The sequence below is a fragment of the Nyctibius grandis genome, chromosome 8 (genome assembly GCF_013368605.1).
Source record: "Nyctibius grandis isolate bNycGra1 chromosome 8, bNycGra1.pri, whole genome shotgun sequence".
Classification (NCBI taxonomy): domain Eukaryota; kingdom Metazoa; phylum Chordata; class Aves; order Nyctibiiformes; family Nyctibiidae; genus Nyctibius; species Nyctibius grandis.
Genome location: NC_090665.1, coordinates 37,211,497 through 37,234,328, shown reverse-complemented (window position 1 = coordinate 37,234,328; position 22,832 = coordinate 37,211,497). Strand labels below are relative to the sequence as shown.

General features: G+C 38.1%; 1 protein-coding gene across 2 annotated transcripts in view; it reads left to right on the top strand.

The window, feature by feature from the left end:
- The window catches only part of ST6GALNAC3 (ST6 N-acetylgalactosaminide alpha-2,6-sialyltransferase 3), a 121,413-nt gene that overhangs the window by 38,104 nt on the left and 60,477 nt on the right, over positions 1–22,832 (top strand). For both annotated transcript variants that reach the window (XM_068406894.1, XM_068406893.1), the window contains exon 3: positions 12,198–12,607. In XM_068406894.1, the coding sequence (XP_068262995.1) occupies positions 12,198–12,607 (410 nt within the window). The remainder of the gene's footprint in view (positions 1–12,197; positions 12,608–22,832) is intronic.

The following is a 22,832-nucleotide window of genomic DNA, read 5'->3' as shown; positions in this document are numbered from 1 at the left end:
TTTGTTTTTTGTTTTGTGGGGTTTTTTTCCTCAGTGATGAATTGTCCTTACTATTAAAAATGTGTGTTGTCTTTTTCATTAAATTAATCCAAATTCCCCTTGGCTCTTAAAGTGATAAAATTATAGAATTATTGAAAAGAAAAAAAAGTTGTAAAGAACCTCTGGACTCTATCTTGTCCAACATTGTTTATAAATAAGACTAACATCCTTAGGTCAGGTCTCTGTCTTGTCAAGCTTTGGAAATCTCTAGGGATGTAGACTCCAGAATCTTCTGGGCACCTTTTCCAAAGCTTAATCGCCCTCTGCTACAAAGGTGCATTCCCTAAAAAAAGGGATCTTTTTTTATAGGACATATGTAGCCCATCAGTATTCCTTCCTCAGTTCATCTCCCTTGGTCCTTTTTAGACATAAGGAACACTGTGCATGTCTGAGACCAGATATGATGGGGTACCCGAACACAGATGCGCACACATTTTTCTTCATACTGCATCTATAATTCTGCAGTAGTATGACTCAGAGGTGATGCCAAAGCTTTCACATTTGCTTTGTAAATATTTTCTTATAAGGAAATTAATATATCATCTAAAGTCTCCGTATATACGTCTCTTGCTGCTTTTAGTTTTCTTAATACGCATATATATGTTTTTTTAAGACACTAAGCAGACAAGAGAACATAGAACTAAAGTAACTATAGAAAAGTTTTCCAATAGGTGCAGTTCATGGAAATGAAGAAATGCTGTTTCTGTGAAAGCCAAGGTTCATTGCTGTCCTCTGGGCTTTTACCTCAACATCAGCTGTAACCTGTGTGGATATTTCTTTTGGGTGATAATTTTATAATTAGTTGATGACTTTCATGATTTTTTTTTTCTCCTTAGCTGCATACTATAGTCCCTCAGACGAGGTGGAACTTAGTCTCTCCAGTTCCCAATGTGCAGTTGGTGAGCTGTTGGTAGCTAGAGGTGAAACAGGTCCTGTAGCATGGAGCAGCATTGTTCGGGAAAGAGAAGGAAAGGAGAGACACAACCCGTTTGCTGTAGAAGGCAGTTGTCAGTCTTCCATTATCTCTTCCTTTGCTAGGCCATCAGTTGACACGTATTTCACCATATTCATGGTGCTAGCAAGCCAAAAGTGGTCAGCAGGTGGACGCTATCAGAGGGCACCAAGTCTCCCTCCTTATTGCTGTCCCAAAGAACCTGTTTTGTGAGAATCGCGCTAGTCATTGATGTATCATTTGGAGTTACAGAGCAGCTGATGAGCGTTGGTGTTGACCTTTAAGATTGTTTTTCAAGTTGTCAAACAATAAAGATCCTGCTGTCATTACAGCCCTTAGTAACATAAGAAATCACAAGCTTCATTAAAGTCAACAAATAAAAAAAAAAAAAAACAACCCTACACAAACCTTGTGCACCCGCATGCAGGGTTGAAACGTAGAATCTGGCTTAAACCATTTGATGCCAGAAAGAGCAGGAAGCTAACAAGGTCTCCTAGGCCTCCATCCTGGGAAGGACTCGAGGGGGCAATAGTTTGTTTCAGTAGTCACCAGGTAGGTCCATATTGCACAGAACATCTGTATGCATGCTCACATACAAAGAAGGAAGACTGTCATCTGATTTTGTGAGTAGATAGCTTACATCAGGAAAATACCCTGCATCCTTTTCACAGGTGGAAGCAGAATTGTACCTGAGAGGCCTCTGCTGCTGCCCAGGCAAAGGAACAGCACCATGATCTTTGTAATTGCACAGAACATTTTTTCCTGAGCTATTTAATTTCATGGTCCCATGTCTGAATTTCTTCTTCAGAGTAGAGTACGTCTTGTTGAGCCCAGCCCTGCACAGGTTCTCACCCCAAGCTGGACATGTCACATGAGAAGTTTCCTTGCTCTTTCTCTTGCCAGTCAGCAGAGTCTGTTTCCAGATAGAAAGCTTTTCCATTTATGAACTGAGAATCCAAATTTCTGTTTCCAAGTTCAGACATTAGGTGAAGTCATGCCTCCAATGCTGTCAGTGGGAGTTTTGCTTTTGACTGTAATGGGGGCTATGAATGTGCCATAGATTTTTCCAGAAAGCCAGCGTATAGGTACATTACAGTGGTATTTTTCTCCTTAAGATGTGTGAAGGCCTGAAAATTAATTTCTCAAAAATTTAAATTATAGGTAGAAGGGCTATATGATTATAACTACCCATTTTGGAAGCAATGCTGTCTATATCTTGCAACTATATCACTGTCAGGCCAGACTATATAGTGGAGAAAAGATTGATAGGGTTTATTATTTTCATTTTTTAATAAGATTTTGTTTTGCAATTGCTTCTAGCATGCTTCAGCTCATAACTTACCACATCATTTGTGTGTGTGTGTGTGTGTTATTCAGCACCTCCTCAGGCCTTGATCTTGTTCGGAGCTCTGTAGTGATGACACATGGACCTACACAAGGCCCTGTTGATGTCAGTAACATTTGGCAGAGGCTACTGTGCTCAGGGGCTTTTCTTTAGCAAAGGCTTTTATGTGGGGGGGGGAAATTGGGCTGATGTGTGTAATAGCAGAAGTTGCACTGTCAAGCTCCATGAGGAAGGAGAACTGATACAGAGTGATCTTTGAATTATTTACAAATCATTTAACCCAGTAGTTCCCACTTGAGAGTGCTTACAAAGTTATTGCGGGTAATGTTAGTCCATTGTACCAACTAGTGCCTGCAATGAAATCTACACGGATTAAAATTTGGTTAGTGGACATAGGCACTGAGGCAGTGATGTAAAAGCAACCAGAAGAGAGTATATGTACACAGATTTTTTCATTTGAAACAAACATTTAACTTCAGGGTTTTTAAATATGCAGCTATGCTTCAACAGCTTCCATTAATGACTTAAAAGACCTTAAAATAAATCTTCCTAATTATTTAAGCAAAACTCTCCAATCCAGTTTAAGTTTCTGTCCTAGTGCCCAGTGCCATAGTGTTTGAAAGTTCAGATATCTGAATAGTGATTTAAACTTGTATGTTTCTGCAGCTGAAATGATTTAAATATCTTAAAATAAGATATTTAAGACAATTTAATTTTTGGACTAGGACCTTGTAAGCAAAGTTTTAACCTGAAATGACATTTTTACAGAAGATTTTAAACATTTGTAAAGCTGACAGTCATGAAGTGGGACAACAAATATTCCCAATATACCAATGAGGGGAAAAGAAATGAATGTGGCCAGAAGCAAGTATGTATTCTCTTTTAGATAAGGTATGATGCAATTAAAAACACTGCACTTAGCTTCTTAAGGCTTATTTTTTTCAAATGAAAAATGCTACTAGTTTTAATGCCATTGTAATAAAACTTATTGTTATTCCTGGCATGGATTTTTTTTTTTTTTCATTTCAGAAAAATGGATAATTAGCATTTTAGCTTATCACTTTCCTTCCATGCATACAAATAATTTGATAGATAGACCACCAAGAGAGACAAAATTAAATAATTGGTCTAGACAGCATGGAACTGAAATAAATTAGAGGTTAGACTTCCAGCGTGTTAGGTGGATTTTCACGAGAAAAAAAAAAGGGTATACAAGGTAGTTTTTTGGACAGTTTTTGCTGCTTACCTCGATATCATTTCCCCATATCAGATCCCAAATAAATTGACCTGAAACTAGATGTGAACTTCATGTTAGAAGTTCCACAATTTATTTGTGAGTGTATTTTTTTCAAATATATTTAGATTAGAGGCCTAACAGGCATTCCTGCATCTGTGGTTCAGCCAAATAAATTCCTAAATAATGGCCCGTGATTAATGGTCAGTGCTGATAATAGGAGGTTATTAGAGAAAGCAAACTTGGAACAAATTTGCTGTATATATTGTATACTTTACCGCCATCTGTGGATATTTATAATAAATACAAATTAAAGTCAGTGGCTACAGACTAACCAGTGTTTTGCAGATGTGACAAATTCCTTAGACATAGTCTTATAGTAGGCAACTTCATAGTGAAGGATTCTCAGTAATTTTTTTGCACAGATACTTATTATTATTTGCAAAGAAAAGCCATCTTTTGTGGAGAGAGTCCTTTTGGCCTTGGTTGCTTTGAAGGATGTCATTGTAAAGTCCACTCTGTAAGGAAAGATTTTGTGTTATATGTTACCTGTGCTCTACTGTCATACACGGTATTGGATGTGAGAAATTATTTTTGTTCTTTTGTACTGTGATTCATTCGCTATTCAGTCCATGTGTTTACAGTACATTCCCCCCTTTTATGTCTCCTTGAGTTGTGACATTTTACCTGCTTGTGTTTTGTATTGTTTGCCAAGCAAATACGCCTGTATAGAGAAGAAACAAATTTTATCTTCCTTATTGCTACATACAAAAAACAGAAAAGAAATGCAATATAAAGAGAGAATTGCAAAAGATAAAGTAAACCTAAAAATTATGATACCAATAACTTGCTGGATCAAGTGATGACTTTTTTTGCTGGTAGCAGATATACTGTTGCAAATACAGTTTTGCAGTAGAGTGACAAAAGGGGTGCAATAGTTAAGATCAGCTGATTTTGTTGTGTTTGGAGTTGTTTATGAAGTTTGATGTACAGCGTCTGGTTTAAATTCTGTTTCTCCAGTAACTTTTGTGCAGAAAATTCAAGAGTAATCACGTGCTAATGAGGGCAAGTGAGCAATGTGGTGGATGTTAAGATAAACGACTTACTGGATTCAGCATTCAGCAAACAGCATTTGGTTGGAAGAATTCCCGGCTTTTGAACTATTACAAAGCCATGATATTTCAAGGCTCTATATCTGTAAATGAGTGATAGATGGGGTGTCACAAACATTCTGGTTATTTATGGTCATCAGCTAAACCACAGGGATGAAGTTAGGGGTACTCTAGAACTAAGGTAGTTTGGTTTTGCTTTTTGAGCAACTGGGAAATTAATTTTTCATAGGCTGTTTTTCAGAGTGAGTGTTATTTTAGTGCCTACCTTGTGAACTTGCTGTGTAGGGTGTGCACAATGGAGTTTGTCTCCCGCCCATAACAATTAGGCATTCAATCCTCAACTGTGTTTGACATGAACATTTCCACATGCGTTCTTGTGCATATTTGTATAATTATCCTGATATTTTATATGCCAAAGAAGATTCTGCTTTTCTCCTCCCTGCTTCTCCACCAATTCAGGGGTGTTAATTATGTGGATCTGGAACTGTAGACATCTGTATGTTTACAGATGTCAGAGTTTCTGGTTACCTGCGAGCTGTAGTACTACATGCTGGAGTGAATATATCTGTTTCCGTCTGTTTTCTGCTTGGGTGGTTGAAGTCTGAAGAAAAAAAGCTATACTCTCTGCCTAGTGCTGAGTGATTTGATTGACATGTCTGATAAAGCTTTCTTCACAATGGCTTATACCTTAACAAATATCTTTAGGTGTTTTGGTTCTTCTGTTTTGCTAGATTTCATTCCCAAACATCATGGCTTATCTTACTGGCTACATATGAGTGTTTTACTTTTTCTCAAATCCTCTTTCCCCTTACATGTCTCTCTTTTAAATGCTACACTATATTCTACTTTTTTATAGCCTGTTTCAGTTCTTCTCTGGAATTTTTTCTATCCTCTCTTCTGTTTTGGTATCCTGCTTCCATTTATTTCCTTCCCCTTTTGCGATGTATTCATTCATGTTAATAAGAGCACATCCCTTCTGCCATCATACATTGGGAGAGGAGAATTTACCAGCCACCTGAGACTCAAAACTAAAATGCAGCTTCTCCTGTCCGAGAATGCACCCGCACAACAGCTCCTCACACACCCTTCAGGCAATGCCTTAGGGCAGACCTTTCTTCACCTGCCGCTCTCTCAGTGCTCAAAGTCCTGCAGGGCTGTTGACCATCAGTCCTCCAGTGCTGTGCTTCTGCTGCGTCTTTCTGTTGTACTTTAAACACTGAATCTGGCAGCTTCCTTCCTTCATTGACCCTCCATGTAGAGACAGAACAATTTCTCCTGTTTCTTTATTTACTCTCCACCACCTTTCTATTTTTGAGTCTTTTTTACCAATAGAGTTATCAGGAATCTCTCAGTAGCTTATTATTCCAGAAGAAAATACTGGTGTAGGCTTATTTAAAAAGTGTCAGTTTCAATGAAGTTTCATCTGGAAATGAGGAAGAAAGGAAAAAATGAAAGGGACTGTTCTGTTAATGTGAACTACCATGCTTTAAGCTTTTCATAATACAGAAAAATGTTCAGTTGAAGGAGCATTTAAATTCCATTTTAGAAAACTATTTAAATATTATTTTTTAGAAATAAAAACTTAAAATATTTTGATCAAGCTGGACCTGTTTCTACTCAAATTTTATTTTATGGGATTATCAAGAGGGGTATTATCTTTGACTTTTCAATTTTTGCTTTATATTAAAATAGAGGAAAATACATAAAAAGACCTGTTTTTCTGTTTTTTGCTTTATAGGTCATATACTTGTCTCTGTTGCTACTAAGAGTTTTCTCGTATATATTTGAGGTGTTTATTTTTCATCTCTCAGTATCATGAGATGTACTTGGTTCTTGCCTTGTTTCAAAGCTGCCTATATTGTTCCCAATAGCAGCAGCAAAATCAACAACATTCTGGTGAGCATTTGCTCTGCTATATCCTGAAAGAGGTACGAGCTGCCATGGAGTAACTGGAGCTGTCTTGAGAGTGAGAAAGATGACACTGAATCATTTTGCACTGCGGTTTGTGTTCAGAAAGTTTGGGTTTGTGGTTACATTTTTTTTCCCTATGAGAAAGAAAACTAAAATGATTGAAAAATACACTTGCCAAAGGAAAGTTTAGATGGTGCTGGAGACTCTGACATGCAAGTTTCAACCTCTGCCTGAAGTCCGAGCTTCCTTCCCTTTTCTGTCTCTTTGCCACTAACATCAGGCATCCCCAAGATACCTGTTCAAGCAAAGGGCTGATACAGGCCTTTTAAGGAGCTGTAACACGAGCTGCAAATCAAAGAATAGCAGTTCTGTAACAACTGGGTCAGTGTATATAGAAAGAATTCCAGTGATGGTTATTTATTCAGTCTCTTACTGCAAGATTAGTCCCATTATGTGACTCCTATGCATTCCTTTCCAATTTCCTTTCATTCAATTTAAATAAAAACTTCCTGGTAGCACATATATATATATATCAGTGACAGTCATCTAAATAAAATATCCCAGGCACTTCAGTCTCAGCAACAGTCTTATGAAGAGGCAGGTCATATTCTGTTTATTTGGAAATTGGATGCATGTTGACATGGGGCTTATTTCAAAATAATGTCAAAATGTTAAAAGATTTATGAAACCTTAGCATTAAATTTTATGAAGACAGAGGTGTTTGCTGGGTTGTGATGCGAGGGGCTAGGATCAAAATTAACTGCTGAAGATTAAAAAAAACCAACACTACCACAGGAGGGAAGGGGGCACAACCACAAACTCAGGGTAATCAGACTAGTGGTTTTTTATAATTTTTATTTGTATTGCTTGATGTTAGTTATATAATGTGGTTTATATACAGTGCTTCTGAGTGGTGTGTTGAATTGATAGCTCTTGCTGTGTGAACACACAAGTACTATCTTTCTTTTCTTTAACTGTGCTGAATTTTGTCAGAGAAGCCTGGCAAGTCTTTCCTCCCAGTCAGAAGCCTGAAGAAAGTGAGTAGCTAAAACCAGCTTGGTTAATTATCACTGAAAGACAGGAAAAATTAAAATACATTTTTTGCTTCTAAAGTAGAGAAAAGCAATAAAAATAATGCCACACAGTTAATGCCTCTCTCGTACCTTTCATTTCAAAGACCTCAAAAGAACATCGAGAAGAATAAAGGCAAAATCTATTCCCTGTTGGCATCATTATAAATGTTGTATCCTCTAAAACTCTAAAGACCATCCAAAAGAGTAGAAGAATAAATGGCACTGAAATAAACTCTCTCTGGAGCTTTGTTCAATCGGCTTTGTTAGAATTCACTCAAATAGGATGATTATAAGAAAAGATCTCATTTGTTTCAACATTAAAGGAGCGAATTAATATGTGGCGAGCTGCTAATAATTGCCTCATTATGTAGTGAATGGGCATTGTGTCCAATTTACAAAATTACAATCATATTGTTAAAGTAACAATTGGGAAAGTTTAATCTGAATTTCCTAACTATCTTTATGATTAGTTGTGGGATTCACAGAGTGAAGCAGAGTTGGTGGTTGGAGTGAGCTCTCCAGTGCACCACCAGCCTATAGTGCTGAGAAGTCACAAGAGAAATTCACCTTTTCATTAGTGTAAATTACATCTGCATAGGTCCTGAGCTAGATTTGTTCCAACTGAAGAGTGAATCTGGCAGTCTCTGCTAAGACGGGAGCTTGGCACATGACTGGTTTGTCAAGACATTGTTTCGTTTGACTCCACTGACTTGTGCTGAAGTTTTGTCCAAGAGGTTGAGACCTGGCCTGAGATCACCCCCGCTTGGGACTTCAGCAGACCTACAGGTCTGTATCTGGGAAACTTGGTGATCCAGGATCTGTGGCATTGGGAAACCCACGCGTATAAACAGTCCTGTAGCTGGAATTTCAGTCCCTCTTGGTAGAGACGTTTGAAATTATGGGGGAGTTGTTTCAAATTGGAAAGAAACCAATTTTCCAAATATCGAAATACTCTGTGGAAGAGAATCATGTTTTGTGACCTACTTCTAGTTAGATTTGCTTGTGACCTTTTCTAATCCTGGCTGTTTTTGTTATTTAATGATTTGACCTTTGATTCTGTGAAGCCACTTCAGTGCTAAATGCAAAGATTTAATAACTAGAACTGTTTGATATGTGACCTTTATTACACAGCTATTTCTCTTTGCTAGAGAAACGGCACTGTTTTGCAAGTTCTAATTCACAGTTTTAATTATCTTTTCTATTGTCTGTAAGCTTGCACAGGAAATGGAAAGGTCAGACATTTCATTTTCTTTACTGATTAAAATATAAGTGCTCCTCAACAGTTACAATGTATCATTCAGGAAAAAGATGGGACAATTTGTCAGAATCATGCCCAGCTACTCTGCTGAGGACTTCTACATCCTTCTGGTCAGTGACAAAATAAATAATTTTCTAGAAGCAATAATAGCTCAGCCCCTGTGGTGTGTAGAGGTGAAATATGTGTCTAAATACATGAAAAGAGAAGAAAAGGTGAATGGTTCTCTATGTTTTTTTTCTTTAGTTCATATATCTACAATGCAAGTGAATGAAGGTCTTGTGAAAGGTACAGGTAAACCCTTAATTGACGTTCTCGGTCCAAAGAGCATAAACAGTAACACCATGGGTTTCTATATGGTCCTGCCAATCTGTATCAATCCCATTGCTGCTGGACCATCTCTACAGATGAGAGGGCAGCCTGGACTGCCTGCCAGAGCCATTTTTGGTTTCTCTGAGAAGGCTGCTGCTGAGTTAGTGTTTAATTGGTATCCTGGTGTTTGTGATGTGGACACCTGTAAACAGTTACTGTTAATTGCAAAGCAGATCACCAATGCAGCACATTTTCTCTAATTCTCCAGTTTTCATCCCTCTGTATTCCAGTTTCTCTGTGTAAGAATTGTCTCTCTGCTTCTGTTCATCCTTAATACAAACAATATAGCAAATTAAATGGAAAAGTGATAGCAGAGGAGCTACACTTGAGCAGCTTTTGAGTCTTAAAGTGATGGGACAGCCATACCTGAGCTAGGGTGTAATAACAAACAGGAATGTCATGTTATGTGAGGAAAATAAGCAAGCTGTTGTATGTGGACTGCTGAAACTGCCCCTTTTGTCTGTGGCAATTATAAACCAACACTGCAAGCTGTTAGCCTGTCTCCATATGGGGGTTCAATGAATGAATATTGATGTGTGCTTTCTCATATGTTGAAGAAGATATGATCCAAGAAGATACTGAAGTCAGTGGATGATTCTGGAGTCGGTGGAATGTCTGTCCTGGGTGTCAGTCAGTCTCCTAACTCTCTTGGGGACCTCTGTTGGGAAATACGCATATTAGGATATGTAAAATTTTTCTACATTGTAAAAAATGTTTATGCTGAGATAGGACTGAGAGGGGTTAAGCCTCTGACTCTATTGAAGAAGAGCAGATTACATGTTGACCTAGTGCAGCCATTCAATATTATGAAAGTGCTCTATAAATTGGAACAAGATAAATGAATCACAAAAAAAAGGAGCTAGAAAACCAGGGGATGCAATTGCAGGAGTGAGTGTACTGGGTTTATTCGAGCAGAACAGTTACAGTCAGTGAATAGAAAATGTGCAATGCATTTCTAACTAAGGTCAGAAAATCAAACAATTCCAAATTTAAGAGAGCAGCTCCATTTTAATGGAGAAGGAAGAATATTGGGGGGTGGGGGGGAACACAACAAAAAACAACACCAAGGCTGAGACAAATTGAAATGGGACCAGATGACCAAATGGGCTTTTCCTATCTGGCGGTTTCATTTTCAGCATTTGTTAGTTTGAAAGTTCACCCTGAAAGCTATAAATTAATCTACTGGGACTTTAACAATTCACTTCATGTTAGGATGTGAGTTATGCTTATGGATTTGTTTAGGTCACCCAGCCGTGTCCTCATAATGTATCTTAGAGAGGATTTCTGTAACTAAGCAGTAAACAGAAAGACTGTTGTGTTCAGCTGCATCTCCTGGGATTTCATCCCTGCTGTCAGAGAGCTATGCAGGACAGCTCTCTAAAACTACAACAGCTATAAAAAAATACATGGTGTTCTATAAAGGAAACATCGCCAATGCCTTTGCATGCAGTCAGGCATCTTTAACTCCTGATGAAATGAGGAAAAAATGTTTTCAAGAACCACTCACACAGAAAAATCAAACCAATCACAATAGAGAAATCAAACCTTTGCAATTATGAGATTTATTGCAGAAGTCTTGCTGGATGCACCTTAGTTCAGTACAATATTTGTCACCCAAAGATGAGATTTTAGCTGTTATAATTTGGCTCTCTTCAGATGATTATCTCTTGTCCTTATATTATACCCATTATTGAAGAAATTTGATGTTTTGTCAGCCACCATGTCCTAAGGTTATAGTGGTCAAATGTAGCCAGGATATTCATCCGCATCAGCTAAATGAGGTGTGCTTTTGAAGGGAAATAACCACAAGTCTGATCAAAAAAGCACCAAGCACCCTGTTATGCTAAATGTCTGAAGAACACAAAGGGAATTACTCCTTACAGACATTAAACTAAAGTCACTGGCTCCCAACTGGGAGCATGACAGAAGATCAACTCTGTGACCATACAAAAAAAATTGTAGATGATCTGTGGCCTGAACTGTCTTCTGTAGGTTTTTTTGATGGATCTAGTTTTCATCTTATTTAGATTTCTAACCAAACTTTTCATACAATCCAACTTAAATACAGGCTATTTCCATTTAGTCTGTTTGTACAAAAGAACCAAAAGACATTTACTATTTATACTCTGACAAATAGAACATCAGATAGGTCCCTGTATCTCTGTTAGACAGATCACTCTTCGTATTTTCAATTCATACTGGAGAAATAGTACCCTAGAACGTGCTCAGAAAATACTGTCTTTGACTTCAGTTTGCCCAGGATTAAGTTCCTAGTTCACATGTCACCAGTCCATCTGCCTCTCATTTTTCATGGGTCATAACCATTCTCTGGAGAGAACAATGTATTCCTCTGTCTACCTCTCTTTTCCAACTGCAGGATTTTCATGCTACTAGATTGCTTTTTTAGAGTTACATCTCATGTTTGACTTCTATCGCAAATTTGGGGACTATTCATTCAGACACATAAACACAGTCAGTGTCTAGTTAAATTTCCAGCATTCCTTTTTCTGTACTTTTTTCCTATTGCTGACAACACCTTGTTAAAAGAGCAAAAAGCGTTGACCTAAATATTGTTTTCTGCTGCTTCTTTCTTTCATTGTTTTCTAGTGGAAAGAGTAACATTTAAAGGAAAAAAAAGGAATTATTATTTTTCTAGTTGACTTTGCAAGGTGAAGAACAAAGGAAAAGACTGGAACTGCCACCTATTTCACTAAAAAGGATTGCATTCAGAGCTTTGTAGTGGTAGGGTTTTCTACCAGCTCTACCATAGTGGTAGGGTTTTCTTTAAGGAGAGACATTGCTATCAATTTGTTGGACTGTGCTCATCTTTCTTTTAACTGAATTTTCGATTTTCGTGTTTTACAGAGAAAGACTTTGCATATATTTTTGTTTTCCTCTTTCTAGCCTCTACGACTTGACTGTGACCTCTGTGCCATTGTTTCAAACTCGGGACAGATGGCTGGCCAGAAGGTGGGAGCCGAGATAGACAAGTCCTCCTGCATATGGAGGATGAACAATGCTCCCACAAAGGGCTATGAGGAGGATGTTGGGAAGAGGACAACCATAAGAGTGGTCTCTCATACAAGCGTGCCTCTCCTACTCAAGAATCCCGAGTACTTTTTCAAAGAAACCAACAACACTCTTTACGTGATCTGGGGACCTTTTCGAAACATGAGGAAGGATGGAAATGGCATTGTGTACAACATGCTGAAGAAAACTGTTGACAGCTACCCAACTGCCAAAATCTATGTGACAACAGAAAAGCGCATGAGTTACTGTGACGCAGTATTTAAGAGGGAGACAGGAAAAGACCGGTAAGTCCTAAATGTGAAGAACAATTATAATGTTTGACGAAAGATACATAGGAGTCCATGCCAGATGCCAGCTACTAAATGAGTCCCCAGATATGTTTTTAATGGTTTGTTATATGGTTTTGACTGTTATAAGCACTTGATGAGGCAGCAGCTAGGCCCCATTTACCCTACCTACGCTACCTTCTGTTCTTTCCATTTCTGTTGGCTTGAGTCCCAAAAATATTGGATGTCTTCCTGAAACGTTTTCAAAGCTATGTGTTGTTTTCAGCTCAATTTACGATTGATTAAATTGACATTTTATTTGTAGAGGATAATACTATACAAACAACATTTCCAAATGCACAACCTCAGGATAACTCTTGATATTGTATTTTCTTCTCTGTTGAGATACACTGCAGCTTTTCTTCAAACACAAACCTCAAGGTTATGCATTATTTCTATTTCTTGGTGAAAAAGGATTATCAGTGATACTGTAATAGATTTAGGTTTTTACTAGAATTATGCTGGAATTCTGTTTTCCATGCCTGGGAATGTGTGTTTATGCTGCTCAAGTGGGGGCTGTAAGGAGATGAAAGTGTGAGGGCCACTCTTTGGGGTAACATGTTCAGAGCAGAAATTTGATTTATGGAATTAATACCATAAACTGAAGGATTTTGTAACCAAGCTTCAAAAATTCTGAACATCTGTGTTTTGGCATGGAAGAGCACCTGTCACACATACTCACTGGAGCTAACTAGGAAGGAGTTTCCAGATCACTGTGGTGTCTTAGTATTAATTTTTGAATTTTCACATCATGAATTTGCAGTTGTGAAGGACTTGTAGCTATTCTGACCAAATTAAAAATACAGATATTCACTAACAGTTTAACTTAGTCTGAACTTTTGACTTAGCTTTTTAAGTAGAAGTGCTTGTTCTCTCAAACTTCCTTGATTCGCTTTGTTATCAAACTGCCAAAACTTGGTTAGAGTTGATTTTTCCTTTTTTAAAACTACTGAAATGTAGGGAAGAACTTGCCCCTCAGCTTGTTCACCATATGCACATGTTGCTGTTGCAATTCTGGAGTCTGAGGGAGCTCCTGTATGTCATAAAGTTGTCAAGGTTGTCATGGCTTCTTTAGCTTAAATGAGCAAGCTGATGAACAGAGGCTAATAGAGAAAATACACAAGATCGATTCTTCAAAAATGCCCTTTAATAATTCAAGTAATCCAGTTTACGTGTTAATTGAGCTAAATATGATCATGGGTACCTTATTGCATTGCTAAACATAAATTTATTCATATTTATGACGCTTCCATGTTAACAGTCAGGTCACAGTGACTTTACAACACTTTATCAAAATCCTTATTGTGACAACAGACCTTAGTATATCTTATAAAAAAATTTCATCATCCAATGTCAAATTAACCTCATCTCCAGCTTAATCCATTCCTCTTCAGCAAGTTAACACATCTCAAGGTTTTATTATTGCACAATTAACACAATACAAATGCTTCTTTCCATGTCAACAGCAGATTAAACTTCTCTTCCCCCAGTGCTTATGAACAAAGTTCTCAAGCAGCCTAATGTCAAAATGGCCCAATTTCTTCCTCCTTAATCCGTTACAACAACTAAAAGTTTCACATTGTGAACAGGGCAAACTGTGAAGAGCCTGCCTCATGACCCACATCTCATCGCATTTGCACATGCGTCCCCTTAACACTGTGCAAAAAAACCCCACCGCTTCTCACACTGGCAATCGGGTAACAGCCTTGTATCTACTGCAACTTTCATTTTTAGTCCTACTTTTCCACATCAAATACTAAGCGGTGTTTTTAACATCATTTAGTGCACTTGTCAGCCAGAAACAAGGGAAAAAATCGACATGTCACCAGCCAACACCTTCTGTATCACAAGAAAACATCCTGCAGTTCCCTACTAATCAGGGGACCTCAGTTTGGAAACTGTTTAATTTTCTGTAACATCTTCAATTCACAGGACCACTTTGCTGTTTCTAGGGAGGGTCATGAGGCTGTTAGAGGTATATGGTATTTGTGGAAGCAGTAAAGGGGAGAGCACAAGAGATTTGTGTCCGATGAAAATAGTTTTGCGCATTGTGCCAGACTACTATGATGCTGAGACAGACTCAGGTTCCTCAGCCAAATATTCCTTCAGTTCCACAGAGAAACATCAACTCTTGCTTGCAATATTAGATTGAACAGAGGTCTGTTTCAACATGTTCCCAGCAAAAATACTGGAAAGAAACCAAGTTCAACTCATATTTTAAAATGTACTGAGTGGATTGTAACCACATCTATTTCAGTTTAATCTGAAAATACTGTCCTTATGTACAGCGTATGCTACTAATGCATAGTAAAATTGCAACAGATTTCTAGTCTGTCAAGCCTTTAATGAGCTTTCTATTTCTACTCTTTGATGTACCATCTTTTTAGGTAATTAGTGGGACTTTTCATTAGTTTCATCCTAGTGGTGCTCAAGTTTTAAAGGATGTTATGAGAAGCAGCTAACAGGTATGTGCTGCAGTCACTCCTCTACTGCAGAAAAGCCCTGGTCCTGCACCAATGATGTGGGAGCTTCATCCCTGACTTCACTGAGCGCAGGTTCAACACCCACAGCTTTGGTATTGACAAATGGTTTATTATTGGTTCATGGAAGAAACACGAATTGCCTCTAAATAGCGTCCAACAAACAAGTTTATTTCACAATGAAGCATTTTTTAATTCTATAACAGTACAAAATACCTTCTGATACGGGCTATCCATGCTGGAGAATTAACCTTGCATGCGGTGTTATGAATCTGGAGGACATATGTTCTTTCTGAGATTCTTCATTAGTGAAGCATTTGAGTTCAAGGTGGTGAATGCTCACCCAGTTTGAATAACTGTTGTACATAAATAATATTCATTACCAGACATTCGCAATTTTTCATTAACGCATTTTACTTGGTGCTTCCCTAGAGGGAGCATAAAGCTGTCAGCTTCTTCTAGTACTTCACTAATGTTTTGGTATATTATATGCATTGAGTCAAGTGAAAGGATTTAAAGAAACATTAGGTAATTACTAAATGTGGCATCTTTGTATGTACCTCAATCCAGATAAGTGGTTCTAAAGCCATCTATATCTTTGCCATGCAAATATAATGCAATATGATGTAACAACATTTAATTGGTAATAACGGAGAAAACTGTAGTCTTCATTAAAGCAGCAGAGCTAATTCTGGTCTGATAAAGTGCACTGAACAGTCCTAAACGGGTTTTAATTAGCTGGCACCAAAGCTGCACCACCCTTAGGGAGGGTAAAATTAATGAAAACTAGCAGCAAATAGATCAATGCTACTGGATGTTATTGCCTTAGGTGAAGGTGATGAAGAAGAAAGGAGTGTCTTTTAAGGATCATTTAGAAAACAGTCTGCTTTAAAAGTCACTTTCAAAAAGCAATGATAAAATAAATCTGTGCTAATATCAGTGAAACAGTCTAATGTCATCCAAACTGCAGGCTCCATTTGTGTTTATACTACAAACATCTCGGATTAATCACTCAGCACAGTACGTCTGAGTAGTGCCTCTGATGGCACAGTTCCACATCCATTTTCGAGGCTGACGGTGTGACCTGACCACTCCTGTCCCACTGCACGTGGAGGACATTGAGCCCCAGCAAACAGCCAGTAATGCATGTGCTGATACCTCCCAAAGCACAGCTTAACTTGGTGTTTGTAGTCACTCTTCTTACAAATAACTACCGCAAGGAGCCTGCTGAGCTTTGCCAAGGAGATGTATCCTGAGGTCCCAAAATTCCCATTCAGAGACATGAGATAATGTTCTGAAACCCAGCCAGTTTGGTAGGCAATTGACTTTTCACATACACTGTCTTGACTCTGACAACACCCATCCCATACCCAAACAATTCAGTTCAATTCAACAACGTTTTATTGAGGTTATTAGCTATACAAGCGTGTCTACAGGAGGCAGGTTCACTGAGCCACGTTTGCAGTCAGGTGGCTGTTTCTGAAGGACTTTTGTTAATACCCTGGACAATTCCAAAGAAACTAAATTGCTTTTGTGCTTCTCTTCCAGAAGTTCTTAGTTGCCTCTGTTTGTGCCAGATGGTGCTATGCATTACGTTGTGAGAAAGCTGTTTTATCATTCGAGGCAGAAAGATGGATCATTCTGATCACTGACATCTGCATCAAGATTCAGAATTTGGGGGTGTGCTCAATCTGCTATTTTACTCAGTTCTACTCACTAATTATTTATTACTTTGGCGATATACAAGGGCTATATTATATCTCTGTCATTTAGAGCTCGCAAATTATATTAATCTAAAGTTCGGATTGACACTGTTAGACAACTGCAGTCATCACAGCTTCACCCCAGCTAATACGTGGTTTTTATGTGTCTGACTAATCTACATGGAGCTGCAGTCTAGTAAAAACGTCATTGAAATGAATAAATGAAATTACATTCTCTGAGGCTCAAGTAGCTTCAACTTCTATTGTTTGGTGATATTCTCCGTGAATTGAGGTAGTAAAGCTGTCAGTGGCCAGAACGTCAGAGTTTTATGCTATATTTCTGGTTGTTGGCTTGAATTAAATACTATAGTAATGCTATTTCCACTTGCTTACATATATGTATTAGTTTCCCTATCAAGGCCATTCAGAAAAAATATAAAATCTTAGCTAGTGTTAGGTAATATTTGCAGAAAGCAGTTTTTAATTGGGAAGTTGTGAACATTGTGAACTGAATCTGGCTCAGAGAATTAGATTTTGGGACTTGGGAAATAATTCCCATCAGTACTTTGTATTAACATGCTTTTTCTAAAAAAAAAAATTCTGGAAGATGAATAAAAGTTCATTTCATTTTGAAAGGAAAATGAGCAGAGTTAGGGAACATAAGCGTCTTTAAATTGGAGAACTCTTGGAAGAAAATGATGGAAAAACTGATTCAGACTGGCAGAGGAAATGTATAATACCTGTTGAAACATTTTTAAGGACAAAAATGTATTGTAGTTTACATTTTGATAAAGTCTTTATCATGATGATGTAGTGTCTGCTGCTGCACCAATTAAGTCAGCAAAAATTTCTCAACTGCTTATGAGCATCACAGCAAACCCCAAAACATATGTTTGATATAGTGACCATTTTTCAAGTGCTTGACGATGGATCTTTCTTGAACCATTGCTTGGTGCTTCCATTCTTTCTTTTTATAGAGTAATTCCTTCCAAAAATGCTAATGGATTCGTCCATCTTAATTCATAGAGGGTTTAAATAGTTTCATTGTCAGCTAAGACTGCTTTATTGCCTGAAAAAACAAGGGTCTAAAGCATGAAACCTTAATGAAATAAATAGATTTTTCATTAAAAAACACTTAAAACCTCAACATCTATTGCTATTTGTGGTCAATCACCGGACGGCTAACAACTGTTTTGGGGTTTATATTCACTCTTCCATTTCCTGGTAAAACACCAGTTGTTCCTGAGCGTCCTAGATTTATTCCCTGCAGCCCATTAGCAAATGCATTTATATTTCTTTATGAAGATTTTCCTAATTAAGATGAACATTTTTCTCTATTAGGCAGATGGAACTCAATAGAAGTAGTCTCTTTTTTATTAACATGCCAGTAAATGCTGTACAAAGCACCAGCACTTTTGTTAAGAAACAGAGCTCCTACTACATTACCCTAATTACATAATAAAGTTAAACTTTATTAAAAATATCAATATTAGCTAATATTTTGTGATAAAACTGTGACTGCATATAGATTGGTGTGGGCTTAGAGACCTATTGATTCTGTGGTGGTTGCTGACTTTAGCCATGGAGTTATTTCTTTTTACCTAATGATTTAAGTCAAGAAATATATAATCAGGATCTACTTTATCATTGTGCATTTTCAGGTATTCTTTGAATTAATCCAACATCTATTGCTTTTAATTCATCACATCTTCCTTAAGTGCCACTGAATCTGTTTTCTGTTCCTGACAAGCTGGATGTTAAATTTTTATACAGTGTTTGGTATTGTCCTAATTACAGGCACACCTTTTCCATCCCGTCCTTTAAATATTCTGCAGATACCTCTCATGAGCAACACTGGGATTGCACGTGTAGATGAGACTCTGCCTTGGCTTTTCTCGCATCCCGTGAACATAGAACTTCTGAAAGGATTAGGCAAGTCAGCGATTCATATTCTAGCAATCCTGGTAGCACTGTGGATCGCAGTGGTTCCAGTATTGCTGCTGCTGGTGAAGGTATTTTATGGTTGCAAAGGCAGAAGAATTGGAGGGAAAAATTAGCAGAGGCACAGAGTTGGAACGAAGCCTTTTGTATTCATAGAAGCTTCACTGGATCGTCTTCCATAGTGGAATGTTTTTGATTTTTCAGATCACAGTGTTTAAAGTACACCTTGATTTTCCTAAAGGAGCTTAAAATTTTAAAGGAACAGATCTAATTTTTTTTTAAAAAATGAAGAAATTAATCTATTTTTTTTAACTCAACCTTGCTGCCAGCTGAAATAGTTGTCTTTAAAAACACAGAGTGATTACCATTGAAGTCTATACTTATCACCAGTCGTCACACAGCAATACTTTTCTAAGATATATTAAATACATTTGAAAATAAATGCAATGTTGCTATTACTTCAGTATGATACTTGTTGGTTACTGGTAACTGCGGGTTTTCTAATGGAAGCTCCCTAAAGTGCACTGAGTTGTATTTACAGTGTTTAGCAAAAGAGAACGTGCTGCAATCAAACTGCGTGAGATGCACTGGGAGGTATTGTATTAGAGAGTTGCTGCTCAAGTGAGGATAGTGAGGATAGCAACTTTAGGAGGTACGGAGTAAAACACTACCGTGATTTGTTGCTTCAGATAGAGAAGGGTTTCTGTGCATCTGTCCACCCACTAGCTAGTAAAACTTACTAGAAAAGACTTTCATAAGAAAAGGTGTATTAGAACTAATTTCAAATATCTTGCTGAATGATGTCTAGAGAAGTTTGACTTCTCAAAGCATTGAACAAGTAGGCAACACAGAGAAGAGAAAGGCAAGAGGCAATGTGTTTAAAAGTAGAAACAATTTAGCCTGAACTAATGTTGGCGGAGTATTTTACCTTAAAATGTAGAAAGATTAGTAAACAAATACCACACTAAAAATATAATTGCTAAGAAATCAAGCCTGTGTGAGACCTCATGCACACAGGTGGGAGGAAAACTGGGGGAAAATGGTGACATTTTGTGTCTCATCAAATTGATATAGAAGTCAGTGTTAACTAGGTGCTTGCTTATGCACAACTTCAATGTGAATTTGACCCATATAAAAACAAAACAGATGTTCTACACTGTTTTATTTATATGTCTGTTATCGTGTAGCCCATGTAAAGAATTCAGGCTGCAATTTCAGACCAGTGAAACTGTACAGATATATATGTCTGCACATGGATTTATAGCACGTCTTTGAAGGTAACTGGGGATTCACAGCCATGCTTCTCAGAGAACTTGATGTGCTATTGGGATATGCTACAACCTGTGTTTAGAAAACAATCACTGACTACATCCTATACAGTTCCTGCGGTACCCAAAGTCTCTGAGCTTTTAACAGTGAGGCAGCTATGTGTTTAGTGAGTAACATGCACAAGAGCAGCATGTACAATTTTTCTCAGGCATTCACATTTTCAGCAGGTTTTGGAAGCTATAACAGTTTGGAAAAACATAGCTACAACTGTGAGGATTTATTATGAATCTTGAGGAGTGTCCTCAAATAGTTTGTCTGATCTCTTGGATATTGATCAACATGTAGCTTAGTTTGGATGTGAAGGGAAATACTTTTTGACACAGATGTTCAAAGATGAAGCCATTCTGTTTTCAAGATTTTGTAATCAATTCTTGTTTGTAGTAGCATTCAGTACAGTTGGGACTGCATACCAGAGACACCACTCATCTCGGAACCTGCACAACCTTATCCAGTGCATAAGTATTCAGTAAACATGCAACTGCAATAGAAGAAAAGGTTTCTAAATGCCCATATTTGTTCTTTGCAAGTTTGCTGTTACTATCCCATCCTGATCTTTGGAGATGACTTTTTCTTTGTTTTTATTTTTAGAAGTCAGTCATTCCACCAAGCATATCCTTTATGCTATAGTCATACCGGTTACAGAAAGGAGGCATGAACTCTTTGGCTAATAACATTCTCTACATAAGTCATTAAAACTTTCAAAGCACAGGATTTGCTACAAAACTTTTAAAAATGCTGCAGATGATGTCACTAGTGTAGAATAAGACAGAGAAAAAGGAAAGAGATAGCAGATTAAATCCTAAGAAACAAACAGTATACTTTTATCTTAACAATAAAAACAAAGATAAATGTCAGAAATATGTGCTCTGTGTTCAGTTTGCACTCCATATGTTGTTTCAGAGTTTTCCTTGAACTACATTCATTAGAGATGCTAGTGCTCCTGTCTCCGAAGAGCATCCCAAACATTTTCCATGAGAGCATTTCCGAAAATATTGCAGATATCACTTAAGCCTCAAAATGCTGTTGTGAGGCAAGGAATATTTACCCCCTTTTTACAACTTGAGTTCCCTGAGAAAAGGACACTGGGGGGAAAGCAGGAGCTATTGCTGTGCAGAAATTCATGCCCATAGGGCTTTTTGAATGTTGTGTGCTTACTGTGAAGGCATTTCAGTCTCTTACAGTGCTAATTTTGGATTGGAATGGTCTGGAACTGCAAAATGGAACCAATTTCTGCTGCCCTATAACCTGTTTTCAGCCAAATACGGTAATCATAGAATCATAGAATACTAGGTTGAAAGGGACCTCAAGGATCATCTGGTCCAATCTTTCTTGGCAAAAGCATGGTCTAGATAAGATGGCCCAGCACCTTCTCCAGCTGAATCTTAAAAGTATCCAATGTTGGAGAATCTGTCACTTCCCCAGGGAGATTATTCCAATGGCTGATTGTTCTCATTGTGAAAAATTGTCCTCTTGTGTCCAATTGGAATCTCCCCAGGAGTAACTTGTACCCATTATACCTCATCGTTTCCCTGTGACTCCTTGTAAAAAGGGAGTCTCCATCTTCTTTGTAGCCACTCTTTAAATACTGGAACACGGTGATAAGGTCTCCCCTAAGCTTTCTTTTCTAAAGGCTAAACAAACCCAGTTCTCTCAGCATTTCCTCATATGGCAGGCTTCACAGTCCTTTGGTCATCTTTGTGGTCCTTCTCTGGACCCTCTCCAGCCTGTCCACATCTTTTTTGTATAGCAGGGACCAAAACTGAACACAGTATTCCAGGTGTGGCATGACAAGTGCTGAGTAGAGTGGGATAATGACTTCTTTATTTCTTCTGGTGATGCCCTTGTTAATGCAACCCAGCATCCTGTTCTCGTTCTTTGCCACAGCAGCACACTGTTCACTCATATTGAGCTGCTTGTACACCAGGACCCCCAGGTACCTTTCCACAGAGCTGCCCTACAGCTGGGTAGATCCCTGCCTGTGCTGCACTCCGGATTATGTTTTCCCAGGTGCAAGACCTTACATTTGTCTTTGTTGAACTTTGAACTTCATAAGGTTCTTGTTAGCCCACTCTTCCAGCCTATCCAGCTCTTCCTGCAGGGTGGTTCTACCTTCTGAAGTGCCTATTTCCCCACTTACTTTGGTATCATCGGCAAAATTCATCAGGGTACACTTGATCCCATCATCCAGATCACTTATGAAGATTTTTAAACAACATTGTGCTCAATATATATCCCTGGGGGACCCCAATTGTGACAGGTTGCCAGTTTGAAAAAGAGATATATATCACCACGCCCTGGGTGCGGCCTGCCAGCCAGTTCCCCACCCACTGCACAGACCGCTTCTCTAGACCATAATGACTCAGCTTCTCAAGGAGGTGGCTGTGGGAAACCGTATTGAAAGCCTTGGAGAAATCAAGGTAGACAATGTCTGCCGCTTGCCCCACATCAAACAAGCAGGTTACTTTGGCGTGGAAGGCAACCAGGTTTGTCAAGCGTGATTGGCCCTTGGTGAATCTCAGAATCATGAATTCACCCTTGGTGAATCTGTGCTGTCTTTTCCAAATCATGTGCTTCAATGTTCTGGCACTTCCTTCCACATGAAATTAGCAGTAGTCTCTTGGCATTTTACAGTCAATGAAAATAGTAGGGAAAGAAAATTATCTGAACAGTATTTGCAAAGCAACATTCCTCTAAAAGAAGATTTTTACTTTCAATTTGTTCAAGTATTAT